Here is a 16722-nt window from a genome sequence, read left to right on the forward strand (position 1 = left end):
AGCAGGAAAACTTAAAAACGTCTTTCAAAAACCCATCTGTTGCAGCTCTAAACATCCAAATATTGGGGTTAACCTTTGAGCAAAGGGCATTTTTCCACATTTTTTTCCTGCAGGAACAATAGGGTGATCCTCAAGTCTGCCTAGGTCCCCTTCTAGCAGTGTCTTGATATTGCACATGCACAACAAAGCAAAACAAAAGAACAGAAAAAAGGGGGGGCTGGCACTATGACACCGCTAATGACAACAGCACCGTGGCTCAAAAATCCTGTTTTGAGTCACATCTGTAAGAAAATAAACCAGTGTGGTGACTGGAAAAAAATGTGGAGGGAGTGAAGACGTGTGAACCTCTGTGCTCCAAGTGATTCCGATGCTACCGAATCTGTTGCTAGGAAAAGCAGGAATAAGTCATGCAGAAAATTCCCTAGAGCACGGCTGTTAGGACAGTGGTTAGAGAGTTGTTCTTGGACCAAGGGGACTGGCACTCAAATTCCAACTCTGCATTGGAGTTCTCTGTGTGACCTTGGGCCAGTCAAAGGCAGAGGTGAGAATGAACTGGAGAAGGAGAGACTCATGTTTTGCCCATCTGGCTCTGTTCAGACATCATGTGAAATCCCAGTTTAATTAAAGGAACCGTGTTCATGTGATTGTCTGGATGCAGGCCAGTCCACTCATAGAGATTAGTTACAGACTGTCAAACCAGGATCTGAAGTGGAATGATCATCTCCAGTAGTGTGGGGGGACTAATTCAGATCAGAACTGTCGCACAGGGGGAGGAACATAAGTCTTGCTTCCCCTTGCGCTGTACCCTGTTGGTAAGACTGCTAACTCCAGGGTGGGAAATGCCTAGAAATTCAGGGGTGGTACCTGGGGTGGGCAGTCCTTTCAATGCTACCATCTAGGGATGCCAGCCTCCAGGTGGGACCTGGGGCTCTTCCGGAATTACAGCTCACCTCCAGACTTCAGAGATCAGTTCCCCTTGAGAAAATCGATGCTTTGGAGGATGGGCTTATGGCACTGTACCCCACTGGGGTCCCTGTCCTCCCTAGACTCTGCCCCCAAATCTCTAGGAGATTCCCAACCTGGAGCTGGGGAACCTGGGAACCCTACCATCAAAACAACCCTAATCCCTATTATTTCTGGCCTCACCTGTGTGTCTGCCATCAACTCACAACAGTTTTAATAAGCAGAGAGGTTAAGGGAAAAAGCAAATATTGACTGTCTAAAATTAGGACTGGTACACTCAAGAATCAGATTGTAAAACCAAAGCAGTGAAACAGACAGAGCATGATATTTAAGGAGAAAGGTCAGCACAATTGCTGCAGGATGTTTACTTTTTATATGTGGGTACCCTTTTTAAAAGGACTGGAATTGTCGCAGGCAACAGATTTACTCAGAAAATCTTGGCCTGCCATGCACGTGGTTGCATCCAGTGTAGACCCATCTCTTGCCATAATGATGATGCAGCCCCTAAGAACTGGACTGATCAGCTCTTGGATCTGGGGATGTGTTCGTTTTGCCCAGCTCTAACTGTCCAGCCTCCTTGGGGGCTGATCTAAACATCATCTGGGTTCGTTTAACATCTCAGATTCACAATGTTTTATTAGTGCCGTTCCAGTGGTTCAGACACTAAACGAAATCAAATGTTTCTGTGGCTTTGGCATGATTCACCGGTCTCTTGAGTGCTGAACTGATTTTTCTAAGCGGTGCCTTGACTGTGTTAGATCAGTGTGCGTAGCTATGGATGTAACACCTCCCTTCCAGAAAACCTTTGGACTTTCACCTTTAGCTGTCCACCCCACTCTTCTTAGAAGGACATCTGGGTGGCATTTGAGGGTTTTCCCCCTCCATTTTGTCCTCACAGTGATGCTGTGAGGTAATTTAGGCTGGGACTGGTTCAAGGTCACCAAGGGAGCAATTATGAGAATTTGAACCTGGAACTCCCCAGCCCAACTACCTCACCACCCTGGTTCCTTCCCATCTCTCCCCAATACCCATCTTTTCTGTGAATACTGAAACAAAGTCTGAATAAATATATGAGCAAGGCCGACCCAAAGGCTTTTGGTGCTCTAGGCAAATGATGTGTTTGGTATCAGGCCCCACGCCCAGGCAGCACATTTTAACTGTGTTTGCATGTGCAGCTGTGTTCTGCAATGAGAACTGAATAATATAACTCAACTTCTGACAGGACAACGATGCATGCTTTTACAAGTACTACATTTACTAAAAATTCCAGTGAGTAGCTGTGTTGGTCTGAAGCAGCAGAACCAAGTTTGAGTCCAGTGGCACCCTGAAGACCAAAAAAGTTTTATTCAAGGTATGAGCTTTTGTGTCCAGGCACACTTCTTCAGATACATGCATGCACATGAAAGCTTATACCTTGAACAAAACTTTGTTGGTCTTAACAATGCCCCTTGACTCAAACTTTGTTCTACATTTACTATTTTTATGTATAAGAAATAACTTTTTTTAAAAATCACTTTTGTCTGATTTGGCACCCCTTAAAGCCTGGTGCCCTAGGTGACTGCCTAGTTCACCTGTATGCTCGGGCTGACCATGCAGATGAAAATATGAAACTTCATATAGGTAGGGTTGCCAGGTCAGAATGACATGCCAGCAGGGGAGGAGGAGGGACTTTACGGGTATGGGGAGGAGTGCTGCAACATGCCTATGTCACCCGGAAGTGACGTATGCACGTCTGGGGCAATGGTCTGGGTTTGGGGGCAAAACTCTATGGTAAAATCAGCCTCAGACCATAGAGTTTTGCCCCAAAACCAGAACACTGCCCCTGGCATGCCCATGTACCTTCTGGATGATGTAGGCACGTCGGTCAACGTTGCTACTAGGGGCGGTGATTTCCTCCTGCTGGCCAGCTGGCCGGCAGTGGGCAGGAGCCCACAAAACCAGGCATTCCCCTTCCCCAAACTGGAGAATGGCAACCCTATCTTTAGGGGTGGAAACCTCCAGGAGGAAGCTAATAAAGGAAAGGAAGGGAAACCTCCAGGTAGGGCCTGGAGATCTCCCAGAATTACAACTGATTTCCAATCGACAGATATCAGTTCCCCTGGAGAAAATGGCCGCTTTTAGGCTTGCCAAGTCCCCCTGGGGGGCGGGGAAACCCCTGCCCCAGAGGCCCGTTCCCCACCGGCGGCAGATTGGGCCACGGGGGGAACTCCACCCCCATGTGCACATCACCTGGAAGTGACGCGGGTACGCTGGGGGCGGGGCCACGGTCATCCGAGGGAAAACTCTATGGTTTTCCCTTGGATGGTCCTGGCCCCGCCCCCAGCGTGCCCGGCATACCCACGTCACTTCCAGGTTATGTGGATGTGGCGCACGCACACGCTCCAGACACCGGCTGGGAGTCCCCCGCTGCGGTAAGTTTCTGACTTGGCAACCCTAGCCGCTTTGGAGGGTGGACTCTGTGGCAGGACACCGCACAGGTCCCTTGCCTCACCTTTCCTGGGCTTTACTCACAAATCTCCAGGAATTTCCCAAACCAGGTTTGGCAACCCTAAGTTTCTTTATACTGAGTGAGACTGTTGTGCAGTACACCCAGCTCTGATTGGCAGAAGTTCTTTAGAGTCTCTGGCAGGGAAAGATCTTTCCCAGTATCGGCTACCGCAGATCTTTTAACTCCAGGGCTCTTCCGCACGCAAGGCACGCAGCCTAGCACTGAACCACACCCTGTCCCCCAATTACTCATGACAGCGTTTCTTAATATTTACCCCATTTTGCTCTTGCTCTCTGTTTCTTCCCTCCCCACCCACTGTGTTCTTCTGCACCAAGGAGATTTTGAACTGTAAGTTCCTTGGGGCAAGGGTTCTTTCTTTTTTTCTCACCTGCTCCAGCAAGGGCCCCGTGTTGCAGGGAGGGAAGCGAATCCTCCTGTGACTTCTTAGAGGTTAATGGTCCTAGAGTGTCAGAAGCTTTTGTGGACTGGAGCACATTTCATTAGATGCATGAAATGCAAGTGATGTGGTCTGGGATGGTTCTTTGCAAAGCTCAACTGCGTACAAGGTAAGCCCTCAGGAGTGCAGCATAAAACTGCTGAATTGGAATCCGTTAGCAAGCTAGTTGCCCTGGCCTGGATGGCCCAGGCTAGCCCAATCTTGTCAGAAGCTAAGCAGGACTGGAAGCTAAGCAGGATCGACCGTGGTTAGTACTTGAATGAGAGACCACCAAGGAAGTCCAGGATTGCTATGCAGAGGCAGGCCATTGCAAACCACCTCTGGACGTCTCCTGCCTTGGAAACCCAACAGGGTCACCGTAAGTCAGGTGGAACATGACAGCTCTTTCCACCACCAACAAACTAGTTACATGTTAGGACTCCGCAGGGAGAATGGATTCCTGTCACACTGCAGGTGTACTTATTTGTCTTTCTTACAAACAGAATGAATAGAAATGTAGTCGTATTTAGCCATAGGCCGTGACAAACCAAGGATAGCAACAGAGAACAAATACATAAACATATAGGCATTTCATTGTCTTTTGAGCCCACTGTTTACTACATGTTCATTTTCACATACCTGAAGAAGGTTTTCTAGTCCTTATGCTCCATAAGGACCTCAGCACGGTGTAATGCTGTACAGTCCACTCTCGAAAGCAGCCATCTTCTCCGGGGAAACTCATCTCGGTACCCTGGAGATTAGTCACAATTCTGGGAGGTCCCCAGGCCCCACCTGGAGGTTGGCAACCTTAGCTCTAGTGCTTTCCATAGACAAGGAGGGCTTTTGCTTGAGCAGTAACCTTATTGCTTCCTCATTCATTTGCTGAAACGGTCCATGTCCTCAAGAGCGCCCAGCCCCCTCCGTGACTAGAAGAAGAAACTGTGCTAGGAAAGTAATAAAACCATGTGCATTTGCAAGCTGGGAGATTCAGTCTGCCCCCCCCTACAGAGTTTTGGAGGCTTTGGCAGACAATTTACATTTCTTTTTGAGCCCAGCACATGCGTGGACTCTACTCTCTGCCCGGCATCTTAAGGCCACCCGGGCTCGGTTGAACATGCATCGTGGGGCTGCAGTGGGCCTGTGGAGCAGCCTGGCTGGCCGCTTGGACGTGCAGCTGCTGAGCTTTGCCTGGGGGTGGCTTGGTAAGGAAGGAGCAGCACATTCTGAAACGCTTGCCCATTAGCTGCCTTAGAAACAATGGAGCACTTTGTGCTTGGAGCAAACTTTCCCGGGGAAGGGCTGGGGTGTAAGCTGCACCACCCCAGGAGCGATCCCAAAGGTCCTGCTGACTCAGACGCGTGTGAATCATCCTTGCTCTGCCTCCCCCCTTTTTCCCAAGAGACGGCAATTTTATTGGAAGCTTCCAAGAATATTAAAACTGTTTGCTTGTATGTTCCTTGCACTGGACCAGTTGTTCTGGCTTGCAGAGCTTGGCATCTTTTCCTTATCACCATGCGCCTTAACTTATGTTAACCAGAACCTACCCCCAAGGAGGAGGGCCGGCTCTTAACTTAAGGAAGCCCTGGTGTCCCCTCGCCATTGATACCTGCAAGGCAGGAAGGAAAGATCTGTCAGATGCCACTAGTCTCCAAGGTTTGATTCTTCAGCCAAGCCACACAAGCAAGTATTTGAGATGGTGCAGCAAGGAGGGTACTCATGCACCGCACGGGGCTCCACTCACTCCTGGCCTTCAGTGGTGCAGGAGGCAGGGCCTGGCAGCCAGTGGGGGGACTTACCTGTGCACCTGGAAGTGACATCAGCACATTGCCAGGAGATGCTGGGGAAGCTCTGGCATTTGGTTTAACCATAGATTTTTGCCCGAATGCTAGAGCATCCCCAGTGTCACTCTGCGACATGCTGACATCACTTCCAGGTGCACAGGAAGTGACATCAGCATGTTGGGAGCAATGTTCCCTCTAAGCTGTGGAGTCTTGTGAGCAAAAATTCTACTTTGTGAGCCACTGGCATTAAAGTTGTGAGCGAGTGATTTGGCTGCTGCATAAGTTAGTTTGCTCTGGAACCATCCCTTCCTGAGCTAAGGCAAAAATGTGTGAGCTCGAGGCTAAAAAACTGTGAGCTAGCTCACACTAACTCAGCTTAGAGGGAACACTGGTTGGGAGACACCACTGGCGTCGTCCCCCCCCCATTTGTTGCCATTTCCCCCCACTGGCCAGCTGAACCATGGCAGAAAGTGCCAGAAGGGGTATGGCAAGCCTACATTTAGTCATATTATGTAGAGTTGCCAGCTCAGGGTCTGGAAATACCTGGAGATTCTGGGGGTGGAGGCTGTGGTTTGAGCAGGGAAGGGACCTTAGTAGGGTACAATGCCGTAGAATCTACTTTCCAAAGCAGCCATTTCCTCCAGCGGGAACTGATCTATGTCATCTGGAGACCAGATGTAATTCCAGGAGCTCTCCAGCCACCATCTGGAGGTTGCCAACCTTAGTCATTGTTGCTACTGGCCATTGATGGACCTGTTCCCCAAGAGTTTGTCTAAATCCCTAGCCACCTAAACTAGTAGACATGACCACGTGTGGGCCATCACTGTATGACCAATACCTCTCCAATGCTTCCCTGATTGTTACAGCTAAATTCTAGTCCAGTAGCACGTCAGAGACCAACAAGGTTTTTTTTTTGGGGGGGGGGTGAACAGAATCAAAGGTCCCTTCATCCAATACCTTTGCCAGGTATTTAACAAAGGGAGTATTGACTCTCAAAAGCTCATTCCCCCCAAATCTGGTTGGTCTTTAAGATGCTACTGGACTCGAATCTGCAGACCGACATGGTAACCCCCTGAAACGATTCTGATTGTTACAGTTTGCTTGGGGATAACTGGAGATGGCACAAGGGTAAAAATCAGGGCTGATGCCACAATGTTTATAGTTTCGCTTTCAACTGCCTTGAGACTTATGCAAAGTAGGAAGTGGTTGGCTAGGTGATAGGGTGATGGAGGAGGGCCAGTGAGGCAGCCACATTTGAAACAGGGGTCTGGTAGCATCTGAAAGACTAAAAAAGAAATTACTCTAGCTTAAGCTTTCAGGTGGACATGCATCTGACGAAGCGATATAGAAGTTTATGCTAGACTAAGAATGTGTTAATCTACATGGTGCTGCCAGACTCCTGTTTATTTCTGCTGCAACAGACTAACATGGGTAAGTCTCTAGAATTGTTACTATTACCTAATTTGAGATATGCTACTTAAATGAAATGCCATAAAAGGCAAATCATTTTTTGGGAACGGGGCATTGGTAGAATCAAGTATGGCAGACATGAGTTTTTCCCATTCTTTTAATCACTAGACTAGACCCACATGAGTGTATCTGGTAGGGATGCCAGCTGACCTGGAGAGCCCCTGGAATCAGTGTGTCCCTCTAAGCTGAGTTAGTTTAGCCTCCAGCTCACACATTTTTGTCTTAGCTCAGGAAGGGTGGCTCCAGAGCAAACTAATTTATGTAGTAGCCAAATTGCTCGCTCACAGCTTTAATGCCAGTAGCTCACAAAGCAGAATTTTTGCTCGCAAGACTCCACAGTTTAGAAGGGAGCATTGCCTAGAATTATAGCTGATCTCCAGATTACAGAGATCAGCTTCCCTGGAGAAAATTGATGCTTTGGAGGGTGGACTCTGTGGCACTGTGCCCCACTGAGGCTCCCTGTCCTCCCTGGTCTCTACCTCCAAATCTCCAGGAGTATTCCAACCTGGAGCTGGCTACCTGACCCCCCCACCCCACCTCCCACCAGTGGCCAGGGAAGACCTAGCAACCCTGGTACCTGGGTGAGTTTAAGCCTCTGAGTGCTAGAGAGATGGCTGTGTATGATTTTGAACGGTTGGCTTTAGAAAATATGCTGACTAAGTTGAGAGGAAGGAAATAAACTGGTGGTTGAGAGGAACAAGGAAAAGTTGAAAGAAGCATGCAAGTGTTAGCTCAAGAAAGAGACTAAAGGTTGCAGGAACATGATAGCTATTTTCAAATACATTAAGATGCTGTTTCAAGGAAGATGATGCAAAATCTCTCTCTCTCCCCCCATGCCCAGCAATAGTGGACTGCTTATTTATTGAGGAAATGTATGTGCTGCCCCTCCAGAGACCTGTTCGAGGTAGCTTGCAGCCACAACAGTAAAGCACAGCCATCAAAATAAAAGCCATTAAAAATAATCCGATGCCATCAAAAACAAGTCAGTTTCATTACCCTGCGTGTAGCAGCAGCCTAAAACACACAGCATTAAGCATCCCGAAATGATGTAGATCAAATGATCCTTGGGCCAGAAGCAGACTCTAAAACATGGAAAGGATAAAGATCCTTAAGCTAAAAGCCTGCATAGAAGGGAATGTTTTAGCCTGGCGCCCAGAAGAAAGTAAGGTCAGTGCCAGGTAAGCCTTGACGGAGAGGGCATTCCGGAGGCAAGACTGGATGGGCAAGATTAAGGTGTGATGGGTTTATGCAGCACTAGAAAAGGTTGTCTCCTTTTCCGCACCTCAGTGTTGCTGCTGTTTCCCGGTGAGCTGAATCCCCAGCTGGTGATCCGACTTTGCGGCACCCCTTCTGCAAAAGGGCATTTATTTCGGCGAATTTTTGAATTCAGATCCAACCCTCCCCATGTGTTCTGCACTTCCTTTGAAAAAAGGGGGTTGTAGGGTCGTGTCGTCATGTACTGCATCAGTGAGGGAACCTCTTTTTTGTGTCTGCATTTGCAGTAACGTTATAACATCATAGCACTGTAAAAAAAAAAAGGCTAGAGGTATCATGGGGAACAGCATGGCTGCTGCCATTTCAAAGGTCCCCCACTCCTCCATAGTCGCCAACTAAGAAAATGTCTGGCAATCGTTGAACTGGATACACCAATCCATAACACTTTCATTCAAAAATTATGAAGCATGCATATGCAGTAATGTTATAACAGCATAACATTGTTTTAAAAAAAAGAATGGATGTATTGTGGGAATGCTGCCATTTCAAAGGTCCCCTGCTCAGTCACCAACTAAGTAAATGGACAGCAAAGACTTCCACAAAATCCTAATGAAAATAGTATTCCATTTGCAATAGTTGAACTGGATTCACCAATTCACAACAGTGTTATTCAATAATTACGAAGCATGCTAAATGTGTCGTCATGTATGGAACCTCCTTTTTTTGCATATGCAGTGTGTATACAGGGCTCTTTTTGTAGAAAAAGCCCAGCAGGAACTCATTAGCACACCCACACCCAACAGCAGAAACTCATTAGCATATTGGGCCACACCCCTGACAGCACAGCTTATTAGCACATTAGGCCGCACCCCCATGTTACCAGAAGTGTGGTTATCCAGCCACGCCCACCTTTTGCTTGTTATTCTGTTTACCTTGTTTGTTGTCAAAACCCAGGGCCTTTTTTTGTAGCAGGAACTCCTTTGCATGTTAGGCCACACACCCCTAATGTAGCCAGTCCTAATGATTTTCTGCTGTTGGGTGTGGTCTATTATGCTAATGAGTTCCTGCTGGGCGTGGCCAACTTGGGAGCCAGCCGGAAATCCGTTCCTGTGCGTTCCTGCCCAAAAATAGCCCTGGGTGTATATAACATAACATTGTAAAAAAACCAACCAGGAGTTATAGGGGAAGGGGGGGCGGGAGAGAATGAAGAAACAGCACAAGCATGTGGCATCAAAACCTACCCACCAAAAATAAAAAAGGAAAGGAACTTCATGGATGAGTAATTGCACAGAGAAGGCTACATGAGACCTTGCTGCCTGTTTTGTCCCAACATTATAACGTGGCTATACTACAATGGAAAAAAAAATCACATCGTAACACAATCAACATTACACTTAAAAGTATTAGCGGATTGCTCAGGAAACAATGGGGGGGCAGGAGGGGGTGAATACGTGACGCTGATGACACAAAAGGGTGGTGGGAAACAAAATTCAAAATTGGGAATTCCTCACTGGAAAACTGTGAGTTCAGATCCAAAGGAGAGAAAAAATCACTGAAAAAGTTGATTTGAAAAACATGGGGTCACGGGGCACTAAATTCAGATCTACTCTTGGGGAAGCAAAAGTTGTGTGGAATGTTTTAGAAACGTTGATTATTTAAGGACGCCAATGCCGAGGTTTGCAGTTGTGTGGAAATGGTCTGTGACTCGTGTATGAGAAAGACATATTGCTGGAAGCATTTATGAGCCCATTAGGGATAACACACATTAGCTTTAGCAAGCCTGCTAGGGATAACTCATATTACCCAACTTTTGCCAGTATTGATTCTGATTAATATGATGGAAGTTTAGGGTGACCTTCAGAGATCTGTGATGCTGTTTCTAGAAGTCAAAGGCCTATATTGTTGTAGCTGCCCAGTTCCTTAGTGCAGACACCATCTATGTATTTTTGGAACAAGAGTTTTCAGGCATGGCTTAATATTTTTTTCAGATGGACAGCAGATTTGGGAGATGGAAGCCACGGTGGATAAAGATAAGAGCCAACCTGTAAGTAGTCAGCATTGTGTCTCCACTCTTCTCCCCCCCCCCCTCACCAATCTCAGACATCAGGTTTTGTACTTAGATAGTAGGCAGACCTCTACCAAATACAGCAGCAATTTAGACAGGATTTGGTTGTACTAGATTAACTGAAATCAGTGGGTGTAAGAAGGCTTAATTGTATTTTGAACTGTGGCCCAAACATACATGCCCTTGTTTATGTCTTGCCTCTTGCGTGCCAAAAGACTCTCCTAGGAGCAAGGTGCCTCTTTTAGCATCCCTATTTAACATGACTATTATGGATTCTGATCCAGCACTGTATGTTAGCCTAAGGGACCGCCTCTTCCCGTATGTTCCCTCAAGAGCACTGCGATAGGGGAATCTCCATCTCCTGGAAGTCCCAGGCCCCCGAAGTGTGAAGCTTGCCCAAACTAAGGCCAGGGCGTTTTCGGTGGTGGCTCCTACCTGGTGGAACGAGCTCCCGGAGGAGATCAGGGCCCTGCGGGACCTCGTACAGTTCCGCAGGGCCTGCAAGACAGAGCTCTTCTGCCAGGCCTTTGAGTAGGAGCCACCGCCACCACTATTCCACCACTGAGATTCCATCATCCATCTACCCCATTACTGGGGGGGGGGGTAGATGTCACATGGCAGAAATGCGGAGAATATCATTCCTGGTGCTCATGCCATTAAAAAAGTCGGCTGCCAATGTGGAATGTGTGCATCTTGGTGATTTTATGTAGATTATTGGAGCACCGATTTTATTATGTATGAAATACTGTTTTACTGTTTTAAATTTTAAATTCAGCATTGCCGCTTGTTAGCCGACCTGAGCCGCTGGGTAGGGCGGGATATAAATCCCAAAATAAATAAATATTAATAAATAAATTCATCGCTGGCCATAGTGACAGAAAGTTTTCTCCTGTGCTACTGAACCTTTGCTGCCCAGTATCTAGCCTGGGTGCCCCCATATCCTTCTGGCTCCCAGCTGTGGTGCTTTCCTCTTTGGTTGCTGTGCCATAAGTCTTCAATACCTCTGGGTAGCTAGAAACCATTAATAAATTATTAGCGGTGAATGAGAATCTATCTGGAGTATCTGCAGACTACATGAGGGTAGATGGCATGTTCTCCCAGGGCAAAACTAATTTGCTACTGCCAAGTGAAGCAAAACTGTCATGGTGGGAACATAGGGTTGCCTGGTCCTACCTGGCTACTGATGGGGGGCTCCAGGGTCCGTCCCGGGATCTTCTCTAAAATGCTCCAAAAACGCTGTAGTTTTTGGGCAAAACTCTATGATTTGAGCCCAATTTTGCCATAAAGTTTTACCCAAAAACTACATCGTCCCCCCCATGTTGGCAATGTGGGTGGTGTCATGACATCACTTAGGGTGATGTTATTATGTTTGTGGGCAGGGTCCCGTCCCCCCTGCTGGCAGTGGAAAAGGGCCCACAAAAGCGGGGGAACCCTCACCTGGTCCAGGGACCTGGCAACCCTATGGGAATGGTAGCCTGGATGTGAAGCCATGTCTTCCTTACTAGTCAGTGGACCGTATTTGAAGAGCAGAACCCAGCTTTGCATGGTAGGCCACCTTTGTGTCCGTGACTAGTGATATTGATCCACTGTCATGTTCTTCTCCATCTAGTCTCTACACTCTCTAAATAGTATGGTGCAAAAGATGGAGCTGAGGAAACCAGGTCCTTTCCATGGTGCTGAGAAAATACATGAGGCTCGTTACCAATATTCTGTCTGATAGCAGAAGTACAGACTTGTCCTGGTTTTCTCTGTGTTCTTTTTTCTTTTTTCTTTGTCGTCATAAAACTTTCTCAAATGGTTGTTGGGCTATTTTACCTTGTGTACCTGAAGTGGGGTGGGAAGGGATCCTGTTCTCTGCTTTCTTGGATGATAAAAAGGGCTCTTCTACATTACATGCATGGTTGTATCCAGTATGGTGGTGACCTGAAGCCATAGATTTATCAAGAGGTTGGATGCCATTGCATGTTCTCAGTGCAGGGCTGCTGCTTTCCACTATATTTGAGCAGTCAAATGCTCTGCTGCTTACTTATCCAACTTTTTGGCAAGGCGAGAATAGAGAAATGAAGGAAATACCAGAGTCCGATGGTGTAAAGAATGTCTTTTTCAAAAAGGCGGAGACAGAGCATAAAATACCCAGACTTTTTCAGATTCTTGGCAAGGTCAGCTACATTCCATCAATGAAGAGAGTACATTCTTGGTAGACGTTCCAAAAAGGATTTACCTAGAGGTCCTGATAAAAACAGAATGTCTTGTAATGTCATGTTATCTCTTCTTCTCCCCTCTTCATATTTTCAGAGTATGCTTTTTGTGGAGATACCAGAGTATCGGAACAAACACATTCGTACCCCTGTCAAAGTGAATTTCTATGTGATCAATGGAAAACGGAAAAAAAGTCAGCCGCAACATTTTACCTACCACCCAGGTAATTCTGTGGCATACAACACCATGGCTCAGATCAGACATCATGGAAAAGTACGTTTAGTTTAATCATTCAAATACAGATCACTCAACTAATGATCCATCAGGATATGGAGCCATGTTTTGAAGTTGGTTTACTAACCACAGTTGGTCTTAACTATGGTTTTGTGTGAAGTATTAATGTGGACAATGCAGGAAGGAGTGGTGGCTCAGTGCTAGAACATCTGCTTTCCATGCAGAATGTCACAAGTTCAATCCCCAGCAACTTCACTTAAAACAGCTGGGTACAGGAGATGTGAAAAACCTCAACCTGAGATCTCAACCCTGGAGAGCTGCTACCAGCCAGAATAGACAATACTGACCTTAAATGACCAATGGTCTAACTCAGTATGGGGTAGCTTTCTGTGTATATCTATGCCGGCTTAATCCTGTCTTTTCCCAGGCGGCATATTCACAGCAATGCAGGGTGGTATATCAGCTGGGTCTGCTCTAGGAAAAGAACAATGGCAATGAAACCAGCATTTGTCAAGTCAAATCAGGATTTGAGCAATCATCTGCAAGTCAAATCCTGGTGTACAAGCTAACCTAAAATAAGCCACAGTTTTGCATTACGTCTAAACCAAGCCATGGTTCTGCAAGAAGTTGTGTTTTTTTTACTGTCAATGATTCTTCAAATATAGCTATTTATTTTTATTTTAAGCAGGTAAATTTGGCATAACAAGTCTCACTGGGCAAACTCATCCAACCGAGTTTACGATTAAAAGAACAAAAACTAAAGCCAACTCTCAATCACTATATCTGATAATAAATGCCAGTCATGAAACTAGCAGAACGAGGCCACCAATTAACATATTGAGTCTATTCAGTGGGGCTTAATCCCAGGAAAGTGTTCTTGGAGAATTGCACTGCTAATAATCTCTAGCTCCTGTTTGTTCAAAGCATGCATTTATTTTTGGGTAAAGCATTTCATAATGCCATATGGACAGTTCAGCATTTCTTGCCCTGGAACCTGAGTCAGTGTCATAGAATTTTGGTGTGTTCAGCCTGCCCAAGATGTAATTTGTTAATAATCCCTTTTCATGGATAGGTGGCTGACCGACGGAGGCTGCCTTTCCAAGACCACCCAATGAGTTTATGGCTGAGCAGGCCTTTGAGCCAAGACCTTCCAGACTCATGTTCAGTTTTGATGCCACTCAGCCACACTGGGGAGCTCTGGGTGGATTCACAATACATACGTCCAAGTGGAAGATGTGCTGGTGGAGTATACTCAGACATGTGTACACACCCATGAAGAGGGCTTCCGGCACCTCCATGCTCTGGACTCTTGTGCAATCAAGTTTGCCGCTCAGGATGTGGCTTGGCTGCCCTAGTTTTGCTCATCTCTTCTGTACTCTTGGGCCTGGTTGATGTACGCATGACATCACTTGACGCCTCTATGCTTGGCTACTGTACACTGGGTCCGGGTTCATACACAGATGCTTATCAGATGATGACTACATTGCAGTAACCCTGTAGGGAGGAATTTCCCCATTGCCTTGAATGCAGAGCTTTGCAAACCAAGTCAGTGCATGCACTCAGAAGTCACTTGGCCTGTCTGGTGATTAAGAGTGCAGCCCTAAGCTAGGGTTGCCAGATTCCCCACCCACCCCGGTCCACCAGCAAGGAACTGGGGGGGGGGAGTAGGATTGCCAGATCCATATTGGAAAACTCCCAGAGGTTTGGAGGCGGAGCCTGGGGAGGACAGGAACCTCAGTGGGGTACAATGCCACAGAGTCCACCCTCCCAAGCAGCCATTTTCTTCAGGGGAAAATTTCTCTGTAGTCTGGAGATGAACTGTAATTCTGGGGAATCCCAGTCCCACCTGGAGGCTGGCATCCCTATCCTAAACTGAGTTATACCCTTTGCACCAGTGATCTTAGAAGAGGGTAATGCTGCTCAGGACTGCACTAAATGTGCAGGAAAATGAAGTATGTATGTATTTATATTCCTGCATGTCTCATCTTAGTAGTGGCTCAGGTGAGCAGTTCCATTGAAAATATTCTAACGTCTAGTGTCTAAGATTCCAGGAGAAAGACATGCAGTTCATTATTGCTGCATTGTATTTATTTATATTTATAACCTACTAGTCCAGAACTGCTCAAGGTAGCTAATTAAAAAAAATGCATAGCAGCAAAAGTACAAATTTAGAATAATGCATATGTTTTTTAAAAAATCAAAATTCCCAAAAGCTCATCTATGAGCAATAAAGCCCTGATCTGGATTGCCTAGGCTAGTCCGACCTCGTCAGATCTCAGAAGCTAAGCAGGGTCAGACCTGGTTAGTATTTGGATGAGGGACCTCCAAGGAATACCAGGGTCATGACACATAGGCGGGCAATGGCAAACTGTCACCATATATCAGCTGTGACATGCTGGCAAAAACAAAACAATTAGACCAACCCAATATATGCATTAAACCCGGCTCTCAATAAAAACCACTCACATAAAACGATCATAAACAGAAAAGCAGGCCGGGAAAGCATCAGAGATGGCAAAAGGGGCCAGTTTGTTTGTTCTTAGTTTCTCCCTGCTCCCCTTCACTGTTTCAGAGCTGCTTATTTAAAATCATGTCCTTTGTACACTCCCTTCCAGTGCCTTCAATCAAAACAGAGCCCATTGATGACTATGATCCAGCTTTAATCTGCAATACAGTACACAGTGGTCTGGGCACAGTGACACAGCCTTATTATTCGCACCACACAATGGTCACCGAATCTCCTTCCTGTCTTGTGGCCACGATGGCTTCCTGCCAGCAGCTGCGTTCAAGTCTGTCTTCCCCTGAATCTCGATATCCTCAGCAAACCCCAGGGGCTGTAATATACCAAAGAAGCAAGAGTCTCAGCCCTAGCCACCTGGGCTACCAGCAGTCCAGTCTGATGGCTACGCAAGTTTCCATTCCAGATGTGCACAGGTCCGTGCTGGTGCACACAGGCTCCCCCAGCCAAAGCTCAGCGGGGCTCCACCATTCTCCAGCCAATCAGCAGTCTTCCCCCGTGATTCACTGTTCTCCATCAACCAACCAGCAGCTAAGGTGTGAAAGCCATCAAGAATTTCAGCACATCATGTGCAGCGAAAATTTCGCAACCAGCGGAGTGAGACCTGGCCAGACTCAGGTCAGCCAAGCGCAAAGGCTAAGTCCAACCTCGTACCCTACCGTGATTCAGCAGCAGAGAACGGCAAAAAACGGGCCGCCAGTAAGTGACCCGAAAGAAGTATTGCCAACTGGAGTGACTGTTAAGCAGGAACAGAACCTTGACCAAGCCTACTTGGATGATGGTAAGTCACACTTCCTTTTGTATCCTATTCAGCCATTTGGTTAGAAACCGAAGTGGCTACATTTTGCACAGCATGCAGATTTGTCCTCAGAAAAACACTTTTCATATGTGTGGAGGAACTTTCCCCCCCAATGCAGATGTTTTGTTCACTCCCTTTTTGGAGTTAGTCCTGCGCTTTTAATGTCTTGGGTGGGGGGGGACACATAATCTTTTTTTATTCTCTAGAAAATGCCTCTCTGTATATATGTGAGAATCTTTTGCAGTTGTTACAAACAAAGGTACGAGATTAAAAATAAAAATCTGAGGAACAGACACAAAGGCCCTTGTAAACAACCCGGAGAATAGGTACAGATGTCGCTTTTGTAAAAATGCTTTTGTGATGTATGGTACTGAGCAAGCTGTAAAGCTTCTTCTCTCTGAACATTTTATGAAGGATGTGGTAGGCCTGCAGGCCAAACTCTTGCAGATGTCGGTTGATTAACAGTGCTGTATTGATTAATGAAAGCATCATTTCTTTGTTGCTAATGCAAATGTTTTAGCTTTTGGAGCTGATAGAAAAACAAGAACGCGTCT

The 16722-nt window shown here is 46.5% G+C and overlaps 1 protein-coding gene across 1 annotated transcript in view; it reads left to right on the forward strand.

The window, feature by feature from the left end:
* Window positions 1-16150, forward strand: part of NFATC2 (nuclear factor of activated T-cells, cytoplasmic, calcineurin-dependent 2) — a gene marked incomplete at its 3' end in the record, with an annotated part of 123582 nt that extends 107432 nt beyond the window's left edge. The window contains exons 8-10 of the mRNA XM_015423187.1: window positions 10342-10397; window positions 12714-12840; window positions 15467-16150. Of these exons, the coding sequence (XP_015278673.1) occupies window positions 10342-10397; window positions 12714-12840; window positions 15467-16150 (867 nt within the window). The remainder of the gene's footprint in view (window positions 1-10341; window positions 10398-12713; window positions 12841-15466) is intronic.
* Between the last annotated feature and the right edge of the window lie 572 nt (window positions 16151-16722).

Source organism: Gekko japonicus, unplaced genomic scaffold (assembly GCF_001447785.1).
Source record: "Gekko japonicus isolate JY-2015 unplaced genomic scaffold, Gekko_japonicus_V1.1 scaffold737, whole genome shotgun sequence".
In the NCBI taxonomy this organism is placed as follows: Eukaryota; Metazoa; Chordata; class Lepidosauria; order Squamata; family Gekkonidae; genus Gekko; species Gekko japonicus.